The sequence below is a fragment of the Oreochromis aureus genome, linkage group 5, assembly GCF_013358895.1.
Source record: "Oreochromis aureus strain Israel breed Guangdong linkage group 5, ZZ_aureus, whole genome shotgun sequence".
NCBI lineage: Eukaryota > Metazoa > Chordata > Actinopteri > Cichliformes > Cichlidae > Oreochromis > Oreochromis aureus.
Genome location: NC_052946.1, coordinates 24767810 through 24782185, shown reverse-complemented (window position 1 = coordinate 24782185; position 14376 = coordinate 24767810). Strand labels below are relative to the sequence as shown.

The 14376-nt window shown below is 37.8% G+C and overlaps 2 protein-coding genes across 3 annotated transcripts; both read right to left on the bottom strand.

The window, feature by feature from the left end:
* Nucleotides 1-3182: 3182 nt before the first annotated feature.
* LOC116334213 lies at nt 3183-11141 on the bottom strand. 2 transcript variants are annotated; one of them, XM_039612159.1, is made up of 9 exons: nt 9565-11141; nt 7422-7494; nt 5915-6023; nt 5669-5779; nt 5382-5513; nt 5224-5293; nt 4864-5108; nt 4673-4784; nt 3183-4310 (listed from the first exon to the last, which is right to left on the bottom strand). In XM_039612159.1, exons 1-9 carry the CDS (start codon nt 9861-9863, stop codon nt 4280-4282), a joined length of 1182 nt encoding a protein of 393 aa, XP_039468093.1. In that variant the 5' UTR covers nt 9864-11141; the 3' UTR covers nt 3183-4279. The 2 variants fall into 2 exon arrangements, with proteins under 2 accessions (XP_039468093.1, XP_039468092.1); XM_039612158.1 differs by having other exon boundaries at nt 4680-4784; nt 9565-10035.
* Nucleotides 11142-11294: 153 nt separating this feature from the next.
* Nucleotides 11295-14055, bottom strand: LOC116334215 (tumor necrosis factor receptor superfamily member 4-like). The gene is made up of 7 exons (XM_039612160.1): nt 13728-14055; nt 13111-13188; nt 12886-13005; nt 12645-12755; nt 12358-12489; nt 12200-12269; nt 11295-12084 (listed from the first exon to the last, which is right to left on the bottom strand). The coding sequence occupies exons 1-7, from the start codon at nt 13849-13851 to the stop codon at nt 11832-11834; spliced, it is 888 nt and encodes a 295-aa protein (XP_039468094.1). The 5' UTR covers nt 13852-14055; the 3' UTR covers nt 11295-11831.
* Nucleotides 14056-14376: the final 321 nt, after the last annotated feature.

Here is a 14376-nt window from a genome sequence, read left to right as displayed (position 1 = left end):
CTGAAGTGCTGTACTGTATGGTTGTAAGTTTTCTCCCCAACAAACACAACAATGTCGACGAAAGGTTTTGCACCATCAAAGGCACCTGCGGTAGCACCCAAAAGGCAGAGGAAGATGCTGCCATCGCACAAAAAGTTGGACTTCTGGACATGCAAAAAGAAGGTAGAAGTTACCGTATTTTTCGGATTATAAGGCGCATTAAGCGAAACAAAACAGTCAGATAAGTCAGACTTTACTCAACTCATTCTTCTTGCTTCCCCTACTTCCGTACCATTGATTCATTAATGTAGAATTATCTCGCAGCTGCTCTATTCCCATGTTTTGGACCTGAAAACAGGGTTTGATCTTTGGTTTCACTCTATAATACTGGACTTTTTTTTCTACGAAGGTTTAAACTTTGAGGGTGTTTAAACAAGAGAGAAAAGTGTGAAACTGTTCATGCCTCCCTGAGAAAAGTGTATAAAGTGTGTAGTCAGGGGTTTAACAGCCTTAAAACATCTATAATAATTGTAAAAAATAAAACTGGCTACTTCGCGGATTTTACCTATCGCGGGTTATTTTTGGAACGTAACTCCTGCCATAAACGAGCGACCACTAATGATATGGAAACTTTGGCAGGAAAAAGCTATTTTTTACTTTTCTGATCCTCAAGAATTTACAGTGACTCCAAAACAAACTGAAGAGTTTCTTACAAGTGTACTAACTTAAATTGTATATATAATACAAAGCAACTAGCAGAAGCAATAACAATATTTTATAGTTTTGTGCCTGGAAATCCCACAGCCCACAATGAGTGAGTATGATAATCCCTGCTGAAACCCAAAGGTGACCTCAGTGAACTCAAAAAAGTATGGAATGACTAAAGATTTGCATGGTATGTACAGAAGAACAAACGTGTGATTTTGTGCAGGGTTACACAGTGCAAATGCATGATGATGTGAAGGTTTTACTGTCGTTCTGTGACCTTTTGGTGACAGTACTTTAGGTTGCTTTTGTTGATGGGGAATTTCCTGGCAAATCAAGAAGGTGCTTAAATTTTGTTAAATGAGCCACTTCATTTATTGTAATTAGAAGGCCAAAACGCCATACATGTGGCTTTCTCTAATCGGAGGATTTTTTTCCCCTTTGTTTAACACTAGGCATCGCGTTGCTGCAGTAGTTACTGTGGTTTAGAAAAAGCACCTGAATGGGTTTTCTCCTGGTACTCTAGCTTCCCCCCCAAAGTCCAGCGACGTGACTGTCTCTCTCAGCTGCCCTTGTAAACACGCTGACTATCAATTTATGTCACTCAGGATAGGCTGGAGCACCTGGAGCACTCAATCCAAAAATGGATAAGTGGTTAAGAAAATGGATGAAATAATAAAAATAATATATATATATCTGTCATAATTATATTATGGCCTTGCTGTTGCTTACCTTGATTATATATAAGTAATGTAGAAAGATGTGAGTGAATCTCCCCCGCTTGATAAGTTAGTTTGCACAGTGGCTGAATAATAATTTTTTACTGACTAAAATTTTGACCATATTTGCTTTCGGTGTCATTTGCATCGACATTCTGTGTTGTTTTTCATTTTGCAGAAGCTATGGAAGTACATCAGAAATGATCAGATTTAGTCATAAGAAGTTATTAATTAATATCTGACACCCCTGTGCAAAACTGCCACCTACTTATACCACATGACGTGTGCCCTCGTATCATAAAAAAAAGAAACTACAGACATTTACTTCCGTCACTGACAGACAAACCAAACCACATGGTTCCATGTATGAAACCTTCAGGATGTGACGTTAGCATATGTGTGCTCACTACGCAGTAGACAGTAGCTACTAGTACCGTCACACTATATAGCCACAAAGGGCGGCAGTGACGCTGTACAAATCAGGATTCCCCTTCACAAGTAGAGCACAGAAGTGCCACCTACTTTGTGGGTGAAAGGAGCATGGTCTGTAACAGAGCCTTCCAACTGATAAACTTTATGAATGGTGCCGTCGGAACATTTGATGCTAATGAATAGAAACGGCATGGTTTCAATCAAAATAATAACACGGTTACAGTATTTACTTCTCTTAGGCTGTTCTCTAAGGAGTATACCTAACTCCACTGATTTTATACATATAGGTCAAAAAGCTACACGTGTTTTTTGACTGGAGTAAAAGTAATGTGAAACTGCTCACGTCGTCCTTAAGTTATGTCACTTACGTCACACTAAAAGTTCAAGATGAAAGAAAATGTGATCAAGACATTGACCTAAGCAGCCCACTTTGGGTCTGCTGCTCAGGGTAACATTAGCTGAACTGTTCGCAGTGTCGTTAATGTGTTAATGGGTTTTTGACATTACAGGATGTACAAATTCAGTACCTGTAGATCAGCTGTATCCATTTAGATCATTTAATTTTATACTGCCTATCATAAAAAAGATACAAAACAATACAAAAACCATTACTTACATTATAAACATAGCATCAAAGTAAAGTGAATATAGAAGCCAAGATACATTTTTACAAAAAAGACATTTTCTTTTCTTGTAACCAAAAAAAACACAGAATAATATATGTTATATTTCAGAAAAAATAGTCCAACATAAACATTAGGCTACTATGAGTTTGCTGCAATAAGGGCTAAATGTCAAGCAAATGCAAATACTACTCAGAAAAGCATGTACGGTTTCGCAGAATTTGCACACATAGAATTACAGAGATTGCCGAGTTAAAAAGCTAACAAATACAAATAATAATAAAAACAAAAGGGCATATATTGTATGTACAGCATACAGCATGAAGTATAGCATGCAAGCTGCTGTACTTCAAAACCAGACGAAAAGGTTGTTTCAGGTGCTGTATTTTTCTTTGAAGCCACACACCTACTTCCTACATCTCTGACATTTACTGAAAGCAAACTACCTGCAGGGACTGTTTCCAGTATGTGTGTACTCTCTATAAGTCATATTTGCGTTTTACAAAAAGCAGCTACAACAGTAAAATGTTGCCTACTCACAGATATATGAGGATTAATGTAACACATAATAATACACAAACTAATAAACACTTTACTAAGTAATCTTTACTAAATAAGAAAGTTTACTTCTTCTGAGTTATACTTAAATAAATGCTCAATTTAATATTAAGTTAAGGTTGGACTGTTATATAGGTGTTTATACTTAAATAATGGATCTGAAAACTTGATATACTTCTGTCTTTATTTAAATCACTTTCCTTGGGAAGATTTACGGTACGGTAGCTTTTTCCATATTCGGTTCTTCACAAAGAGTCAACCAGGCAGACAAAGCATTAACTGAAATTTATGAATGTGTGTGTCTGGTTTCTGGTGCAAAACATAAGTGAGGACAAGTATGAGGACGCTTTCATAACTCCTCTGACTATGTGATCCGAGAAACATCTCCAATGAGGTATAAACAACATGAAAGTCCTCACATTTACAACATCAGTCTTTCCAAAGGCCAAATGAAAACATGAGAGGATGTATGTCTCAGTGGGGAAAAAGAGCCACATTTAGGTGCCCGGGGAACTCCGCCAAACCCACACATCACTGAAAGCATGTTTGTTTTCACAGACCTGCTAATTTGAACAGAGCTGAGTAATCAAAAACTGAGAAACAATGGGCAGAAAAACTTCATGCAAAAATTAAAGTAGTTTATAATATTCTGGATCAGCGGTATTGATTGTAATGGTCTTACTGGGTATTTCTCAGGCTTGTCACAAGCCCCAGTTAGTCGCATTAACTTATGTGATGTCATATATATCTTGAAAAAAAAAAACATTTCACAGAGGCATTTGGTGGCATGATTGCTCAGGTCACTGTGCAAAAATCTGCATATAGAAAATGTTGATCAATACTAACATTACACAGATTTCTTTGACCAACATAATAGTATTAATAAAAATAATATTATGGTCAAATTACAACAGTTCAAGTAGTGAAAACTATTGTTTACTACTTAAACTGTTTCACAGTTTAAAAAGTGAGGTAAGAGGCTTGCAATATGTTTGTGATAATTCACGATTCTACTAAAACAGAACAAACAAAAGTCAAATATTGACTTGAAAATACACCTGTAACAATACAGATATAGTAAATAGTTTGATGATGTATTTCTAATATAAAAGCAACACCGTAAGGAAAAATACTGATATAACGATTACCTGAGTCAAAAGTTCAGCTGTGTATTTCATGCCTAAATGAAAAAAAAAAACAAGTTAACTTCAAGGTTCCATGTAGTCTGACTTGAGCGGGGTCTGGCTTTCATTACAGCTTTCCTCAACTGGCGTGCGACACAAGGAGTCCATTGCTGTAAACAAAAAAATATATATTTTAGTTCAAAAAGCTTAATTAACTACCAATTAGTTAATTAATTCAATAATATTGGTCACAATAACTATTTCCCATTTGAAACAGCACAAATCTCAGAGTGTGTGAAGCATTCTGTGAAGAAATATTGCCCATTTTTCTAATAGTGGAAAAATATGATAAAGAAATAAATCTCTGACATTGGTAAGGATTTTCTCGGGGGGTGTGGGCATATATCTTGATGCAAGAAGGTAAACTGTTGCTGCCTGTGGCTTCAAATTTTGGTGCGTCACTTTTCTCATTCAACTTCTCAACGTGAAACCACCAAGACCTTTCTTATTGTCTGAAGTGTGAATCACTTGCCACATACGTTGTACTGTTTTTTGCTTGTGCCAGCAGTCAGTGATGTGCAGCTTGCAGGTCACAACAGTTAGTACAACTAGTCCGACAATTCCGAAAATAAGGAGGGCCATACCTGGTAAGACAAAATAAACCTGGTAAGTTTACTTAGCTTTACTTTTGATCTGAGGTTGCATGATAGGAAGATGGCTTACCAATGTGGTTGCCTGCATATACAGGAGGAATTGGAAGCACTTTCTTTGTGAAAGTGGCCACTCGTGGAGTAGTAGTAGTATCCGTTTCCTGAGTTGTGGCCCCCTCATGTGGACGTTGAGTTAAACTTTGAAGAGTAGTAATTGTTTTTGATGTGGGAAGTGTAGTGATACGAGTATTACTGTTTGGCTCATTACAGATGGCATCTGACGTTGCAGTTCCATTGATTTTCACTCCTGACGTACATCTAGAATGAAAGATAAATGACAAAGCTGTTAACAACAAGCGTCACGTCCAGACACTGTTGAAACAAAATTTTATCATATGTTGCATTAAAAGTACTAAAACACTAGAATACGTACTCTTTCCATTTTTTACAGTCTGAGTTTTCAGATGTAATGAAAAATCCTTCTTCACATTTTTGACATTCTCCTAGCAGGAAAAAAAGAATAACATGATAAAAAGCTGATTTCTTTAGTGTGTATGGTAAATGATCCAATATTATGATCCAGTCTTGTACCTCCTGTTTGTTTAAATCCCTCGGCACATTGGCAGATGGAATAATCACTGTCCCGTGGAACAAAGTCTTTACGGCACTCACATTTTCTGTTTGTGAATTTGGTACAATCCTGTTTAATGACACTACCATGATCTGCAATAAATAAATAAACAAAGAATGTTCTTACTCCTGGTGTCATAATTTGAGTGTGAACTACATGTTTTGTCTCCATTAACAGAGCTGGTTTATCATCAGGTGCTCACATTGCAGTTGTGTTTCTAATAAGTTACAAAAGCTTCAACACTTACTAGACTCACACCTTGTACATGGTTTACAATGTTTTTTTGTATTTTCTTGATCCTGGTAATAGTCTGCTGGGCACTCGTCGCAGGTATTTCCATTACGGGATACTTTTTCACCTTAAAGGATTTCACAATGTACAAAGAAAGGACACAGTTTAATTATACAGTGATGACTATACTTTCAAAATAAAAGTGAAAAATTTTTTTACAGCATTATACAGAGTCAGTAAAATGGTAAAAGGCATACTTTACCTCTGTTGCATGTCAAACCAGCAACATGTTGGTTAAAAATCAAAATAAGTATGAGGACTTTGAGCACAGCCATATTCAGTTCTTCAGTGCTGAGAAATGCCACTATTTCCTGTGTGACACACAGCATAAGAATGCGACCAAAAGAGAGACGCCACCTGCATAACCTCTTTATATGGGAAAACCCACGCCTAGGTTTTTAGAACGCTCACCTACTTTACTGATAAAAGAGTTACAATTTATAAGTTTGCTGACTATCCTGTCTATGTTACTACAAATTGTAATGTTTTATTAATATTTATTTTAAAAAAAAACTTAAATTGAAACACATATTTTACATCTATGACATGTCAGTAATAACATAGTTTCTAACAGGTATTCTAAGATACTAAATATAGTGTCTAATTTTTTAACATTGGATTAATTAATTATGCAAGTCAACAACTTAAAGAGCCATCATACTTAAAATTCACCCTATATATCTACAACTTGAATATTGATAATAATACAATTCTGTACAATTCAGTACATAAGTAGTAAGATGTTTTACTAACTTGAACACAGGTAAAAATATTTTCGATCCATATAAAGTATGATGGAAAAAAACATCTTTTAAACTGAAATAGAGCTTTGAGGGTATTTTTAGCATGTTTATTAACCTTTTTCTGGGCTTTTTTTCTTTGTTCAGGAAAAAAGGTACTGGTACTGTGGTTGAGCTATCGGAAACAGTTAGCTATGTATCTTTGTTTTGTATAGGCAGTAAGAAGTTGACATTGTATTATGGCGTATGGACTCAAATGGCAAATGGAAAAACCACATATTCTTGATTAGTGCAAGATACAAGATACAACCACTCATGCTTCTCTCTTCTTGAAAACGGATGTTGAAAAAAAACAACCCCCGCTCCTGTTTTATCACTCTCTGTTAGATTATGAACATTTCTTAGGTAAGGCAACCCAAAATTAATATGTTTATATTCCAATGATTCAAGAGTTTAAAAAACTAAAGATATAAAACATAACAAACTGTGCTGTCTTTACTGCTCACTTTGCCTATTGTTTGTCTCTCTTTAACACAGAGCCCAACTGGTAACATATGATGACAAAACTAGTTACACTCACTGGCCATTTTGAAAAGTACACCTATTCAACTACTTCTTAAAGCAGCTACCTCACAAGCCATAGTCAAGACAACCTGCTGTATTTAAAATGTTCAAACTGAGCATTGGGATGGAAAAGAAAGGCAACATAAGTAACTTTAAACATGCCAGACGGGCTGATCTGAGTATGTCAGAAACTGCTGATCTAATGGGATTTTCCCACCTAACCATCTCAAGAGTTTACAGAGAATAGTCTGATAAGAAAATATCTATTGAACAGCAGTTATCTGTGTGAAAATGCCTTATTGAAGTCAGGGGTCTGCTTCAAGCTGAAAGGAAAACAATAGGAACAACATAAACATCAGCAACATCAAAGGTATGCAAAAGAGCATCTCTGAATGTAGAACTCACTGAACAATGAAGCAGATGGTCTCCCCCCAGATTGTACAGTGTCACACTGTCAGCCAAGAACAGGAAACTGAGGCTACAATTCACAGGATTCGAAAAAAAGATTGGAAACACATTAGAAAAACTCACTTGCTGGATGAGTCTCAGTTTCTGCTGCAACATTCTGATGCTAGAGTCAAACTTTGAACAGCATGAAAGCATGGATCCATCCTGTCTAGCTGAGCATGATTTAAACACCACAGCCTACTGGAACATTGTTGCTGACCATGTCTTTACCTTGTGATCATATGATCACAGTCTGCCCATCTTGCTCACAGACATTAAAGAGATAATGGAAAAATAAGAAATTATTGTTATCTGGCTGCATGGATAGATGGAGCTGGGTATCATGTGCATACCGATCAAAATGTATGTTGAATGATACTGTCCAAGGGAGCACGTAAAATGTAAAAAGAACTGGTTCGAGCACTGAACCCAGTGGAACTTCAAATTTGACCTCAGTGTGTGAAGACAACTCCCCAATTAAAATTAAAAAGCAATGTCTCTTTTCAGTAATCAAAATTTTTTCCCTGTGAGCTGTTTTATATTGATATGATTTTCTTTTTTTACCAAAATGCTCTACATCCATTGAACAAAGAAAGCACTCATACAGATAAGAGTACAACTCAGGGTACACCATTGATTGTAAATCCTGTCAGTGGCACTAGCCTCTTGTAACTCTTGACATGGGTCAATGAACAATTTGCATGATCATGATGCATTTGCATCATGAAAGACTAAATGATTCCTACCTGAAACAGCTCACACAGCCATGTTTGTAGATTACTGACTTCTAGAAAGAGATAAGTTTCCAGTTGAATACCATAAGGCAAAAGCCAGTTAGTCGTTCCATTATCTACACTGTGGACCTTTGTTGCTCTCAAGGTTAACAGTTCTGCAGCCTCTATCTCCAAAACTGAGTAAATAAAAATGAAATAACCTTAGATAGATAAATAGCCTACAAAGCAGTGGAAAAATATGTGCATTGTTTGTGCCGTGAAGTGTCCCTTGAACACACTTCCTACTGAATTCTCTCTTAAGATGCAGGATACATTTCACTGTGTGTTATACTTGTATAACTATGCATGTGACAAATAAAGAACCTTGAACCTTGAAGATGAAACATATGTGGAATATATATGCTGTTTCTGAAGACACGGCAGAGAGTATCTGTTGAATTTTGGAGAAGAGACAAAGCTAACAGTGCAACCAGGTATGAAGATTATCACGTATAAGCTACCTTTGTGCAGAATTTTCAGCCTCAGTTTCAAAAAACGAAACAGTTATCGTACATCTTTGAGTAATCAAGAATTCTCAACTCTGAATGCTGTGAGTAAAATCTAGATACATGAGTAAAAACCTCTAGAATGCCTGTAAATGTTGTAAACTGAAAATAGTCATCATGTTTGGTGTGACTATGAACACCAAAATAACAAAATCAGTTTACAGTTGGTTTGTCCTCTCTGCACGTCAGCGACAAAATTAACACTATTGTTGTTTGTTAAAACTCTTAAAACTCTGCTTTCATTTGTGCACTTTTATAATTGCTCAAAGCTTTGTATAGTTGACACAGTGTGTGAGGGACTGAGCTGGTTAAGCACGAGGACACACTGAGTATTTAAAAAAAAGTGGTCTTTATTTACCCCCCAAAATGCAAAAATATACTAAATAAACTTGCAATACAGTGCCCATAAAAGAGGTCAAATGACTAGAACTAAACACAAGTAAAAACAGCAACTTAAAATATCTCCATCTTAAGACCAAGTTGACACATGAGGAGAACACAAATACTAGCAAATTAACCAACACCAAGCAAACAAAGCAACACTTCACTTCAAATGGCACCATGCCCCTCCCCTGTTTTAAATGCATTTTAGAACGGCACACATCAACACCACATATGAGCAGGTAGAGTGAGGTATGGGGTCTTCACACACCCCCGTTCTCTATTGTGGTGCCTGGACCAGGGAGTATACAGTATGTATGGGGAGTGTGAGTGTGTGTACTGGCTTCACTTCTGTGTGTCTCCATGTCAGGTGAGTACTGAGTATTTGTGCATGTGTGCATGAGGGTGGGAATGTGTGTGTATGTTTGTATTTGTATGTACCTGTTTGTATATACTGGCTCACTCCTGTGGCTGCTTGGTGCGGCCTGGCCCTCCTGGCTCTGTCGGGCCCCTTCTGGGGTGTGAAGGGCCCTCGGATCCTGGGTCTCTGGGCCCGGGGCTCGGTCTGATCTTGTGCAGCTGGCTGCCAGTGGAGCCTGCAGGCTCAGTGCTGCAGCCCCTGTGACTTCTGCACCATGGCTGCTGGGTGACCCCCATCCGGGGCACTCCTCCTTTTCTAGGTGGGTGACGTGACTGCCCCTCTGGTGGTAATCCTTGCTCGTGGCCCGGATCTCCTCCATCCCTGCTTCATGTCCTGGGGGGCAGGGCTATGGCTCCTAGCACCCACTACCCACATAGCAAAATTGGTATGGCCCGGATCTGGCCCACACAATGTGCTTACACATGGCCCACATACCGCAAAGAATGACAGCCCTTTGGTGGCCCAGTTCTGGTTTGTCAGAGGTGGCCCACACATGGGCTAGACAAGGCCAGTTGCAGGCACACTGGTGGTCCTCTGCTGGCCCATGCGTGGAGCACCTCTGGCAAACCTGGTCTGGGCCACCAAAGGGCCGTCATTCTTTGCAGTATGTGGGCCATGTGTAAGTTGTGTGCAGCCACGGGCCAGTTGCAGACACACTACTGGCCCTGTGCTGGACCAGAATAGTTTCAGCTCTTGCCCCAGATGTCAGCCTAATGTGTACCTTAATCAAGCTGTGTAATAACAACATGTGCTGGAACATAATAGTGCAAAAGTAACATAACAGTAAGCCCTCACTAGGTTTTGGATAAAGTGTACAATCACAAACCTGTCAAACCTGCATTTGAAACGTCATCTACCTTAGCCTTATAGTATTGCAACATGGCATTTGGGTCTTCTAACTAAAATAGAAAAATAGGAACATAAATAATGCCATCATTCCCAGTCCTGGCCCACATATGGTTGACATACACCCTGCCATGACACCAGTCAGTCAGAAGTGCAAGCTTGATGCCGGATCCGGGCCAGACCTGTGTTCTATGAACCTGGGCCATATAAACCAAACCACGATCCAGCCAGATATGGCATGCCATCACATAAACAGTGCCATCTACACTAGGCCTGGCCCATATCTGGATACCACTTGGGTATTAGACACTTACATGGAGAAATCTTATGAATACAAATGTGCTCACACACACAGGTTTTACACATAAGTGTTCACACAGATGTACAAACAGGTACCCACAGACACACACTATCTCGCTTGGCTGCTGCCTCTAAACATATCATGTATTGTACAGCTAACATTAAATTTTTATTAATTACTGTTACTCATGCCCATATTGGTTGTTGCTGTGTTGTTTTCTTTTTGCTTGTTCTTTTTCAATCTGCTTCCTTCTTCTCCTCTATTTTTCTTTCCCTCTCAGTCTGTTAACTCTCTTCCGAACTTCTCTTTCCTTCTTCTTTCTCTGTCCTGTCCATTCTGATTAATAACTTAAATAAAAATAAAAACAATTATAATAATGATAAAATAAAATATGACAATCAATTGAACCAGTATAGCAAAAGCTGTAATGGTCCACTTGGGAAACTTAATCTGTTGGGCATTTTTCTTGACCTTCAGAGAATAATTCTGATTGCTACAATGCCAGACAACACAGGCAAAAAAAAAAAAAAGTTTAAAAAAACCCAACAGAAGACTAAGCAAGTTGACAATTTATAAATCAAAAAAAGGCAAAAGGCACAACACTAAAAGTTAATTACATATTTATTGCCACTGATGAAAGAGCTGCACTTGGCCCAATCAGCACTTCCCATATATAACACAGCCGCATCCTAGAGCACATCTTTTGCCCAACTTCAGAGTTGTGTGGCTGCAGGCGCATTAATAGGATATAATGTTTTGGTGATACAGATAATACACAAGATGTTTTAAATGTCTCTACTTTTACAGATTCATATGTTTCAGAAAATCTTTTAAAAAAGATAACTGTAAAATACTTTTAATTACTAAACCACAGTGGCAGTAGTGGCAGTTGTATACATGTAATGAATATGAGTGCTGTATATACATCTAAGTTATCGTGGATTGCTCGTGTAAACAAATTTGGGACAAATTCCAGTTATAAGTATTCAGTTTCCTTCCTCCCTGATTGTCAGAGTGACAAAAGCCTTTTAAAGATTACAAATTTGAAATTCCTAAATAATGAGCCATACCTGGTAAGACAAAAAAAGTCAGCTACAGTTTACATAGCTTTTTTTTTTTTTTTAAATCTGCGCCTTCATCTCAGAAACAACGGAAACTGCGCCAAAATGATATGGATTTCTTTCTACAAGTGGCTACTCGTGGAGGAGAGCTAACAGATCTAGTATCCATTTCCTGAGTTTGGGCCTCCCACTGTGGACGTTGAGTTATTAAACTTTGAAGAGTAGTAATTGTTTTTGATGTGGGAGGTGTAGTGGTATGAGTATTACTGTTTGGCTCATTACAGATGGCATCTGACGTTGCAGTTCCATTGATTTTCACTCCTGATGTACATCTAGAATGAAAGATAAATGACAAAGCTGTTAACAACAAGCGTCACGTCCAGACACTGTTGAAACAAAATGTTATCATATGTTGCATTAAAAGTACTAAAACACTAGAATACGTACTCTTTCCATTTTTTACAGTCTGAGTTTTCAGATGTAATGAAAAATCCTTCTTCACATTTTTGACATTCTCCTAGCAGGAAAAAAAGAATAACATAATAAAAAGCTGATTTCTTTAGTGTGTATGGTAAATGATCCAATATTATGATCCAGTCTTGTACCTCCTGTTTGTTTAAATCCCTCGGCACATTGGCAGATGGAATAATCACTCTCCCGTGGAATAAAGTCTTTACGGCACTCACATTTTCTGTTTGTGAATTTGGTACAATCCTGTTTAATGACACTACCATGATCTGCAATAAATAAATAAACAAAGAATGTTCTTACTCCTGGTGTCATAATTTGAGTGTGAACTACATGTTTTGTCTCCATTAACAGAGCTGGTTTATCATCAGGTGCTCACATTGCAGTTGTGTTTCTAATAAGTTACAAAAGCTTCAACACTTACTAGACTCACACCTTGTACATGGTTTACAATGTTTTTTTGTATTTTCTTGATCCTGGTAATAGTCTGCTGGGCACTCGTCGCAGGTATTTCCATTACGGGATACTTTTTCACCTTAAAGGATTTCACAATGTACAAAGAAAGGACACCTTTTAATTAAAGTAATTACTATACTTGAAATAGTGAAAAACTGATTTTTAAAGCATTATACAGAGTCAGTAAAATGATAAAAGGCATACTTTACCTCTGTTGCATGTCAAACCAGCAACATGTTGGTTAAAAATCAAAATAAGTATGATGAGTTGGACGACAATCATATTCACTTCTTCAATGCAATGCTTCCCATGTGACAAATAGAATAAGACTAAGACAAAGAGAAACACCACAGACTGAGTTTAAATTGGACACTCCACACAAATAAGACAGCTACATTTATCACTCACCAACGTTTTCTTGTTATTGAAAATACCTGACAATAAAAGAGTTCCTTCTCTGAGGGAAATTTCCAGAAAATTGCTGAATCTATGTCCCAAAGAATTAAACAGTTCTGAAGGCAAAAGAAAGAGCAAAGGGTACAGTCAGAGGGGTACAGTCAGAGGCTAGACTTAGACTAAAATTTCAGCTCCATGCCGATGCTAGTTAAGCTAGATCCTCTGAAACTAAGTTTAGTCACATGTAGAACCCAGGATGCCCTCTGACACTCTCCCCTGTTACCTCAATACTGCAAACCACCAAATCAAAAATATGAACTCAGTTTCATTGAACTCTGTTTCCCAATTCCCACCATCTGCCAGTACTAACTCTGTCTTTCCCTCTCTGCAGACAGCCCCATAGTAAAATCATGACATAAATAAAGAACATTAAACCAAAATACAAAGAATCTGAAGTCAGACACAATTTCCAAACCAAAAATTAACAACCCAAGCTCACACAGCCAGCATAAACCCATCACAAATTCTCACAGGAATTTCACAAATAACTTGGCCCTTACAAAAAAAGAGAACTGATGTGTTTATCTGCACAAATAAAATAAGGGATTAATTTCAGATATAGAAAAGAGAACAACAAAAAGCAGCAATCCCCTACCAGCACTCTTCTTTCTTCCTTGTTGACAACAACTGAGGAGACAGGGGTGTGCAGGTTTCTCTCTCTCAATAAATAATCCTCTGGTGAGGGGGTGGATGTCTCTCTTGCAACAATAATTGGTCATCTAGCGAGAGCGAGCGAGAATATGCCAACTGCTACATTCTCAATTTTTCTCTAGCTTTAAACATTCATGCTGTAAACCTTATTTCTGTAACAACTGACACGTACAACGGGAATGTGTCGGGGAATTTTCTGTAAAAGAAAAGGTCTGCAGCACGGTCAGCTGTGGTCAAGCTATTTTATTACTGCATGTATGCAGGAGAGCGAACACACACACATCAAAACATCACAGGTCTAAGTTATGAGCGCACTCCTTTATGCATTCCAAGGAAGAGGGAGGAAGTTACAAACTGATCATACCACACATCACTCGCCTCACTACCTAACAGAACAATGGGTATGCGGTTTTGTGCCCTTGGCGTTATCAGCACCTGTAAAGGGAGTTGTCTTCGGCAACTGCTGAGGCTGAAATAAGTTCATCTAGTTTTAGAAATTTTCACTGAACCATCCATTACAGTGTCACAACTAAGCATATGCATAACCACTTAAATACTTTAAATGAGATGTAATAGGAATTTCCTATTACAGA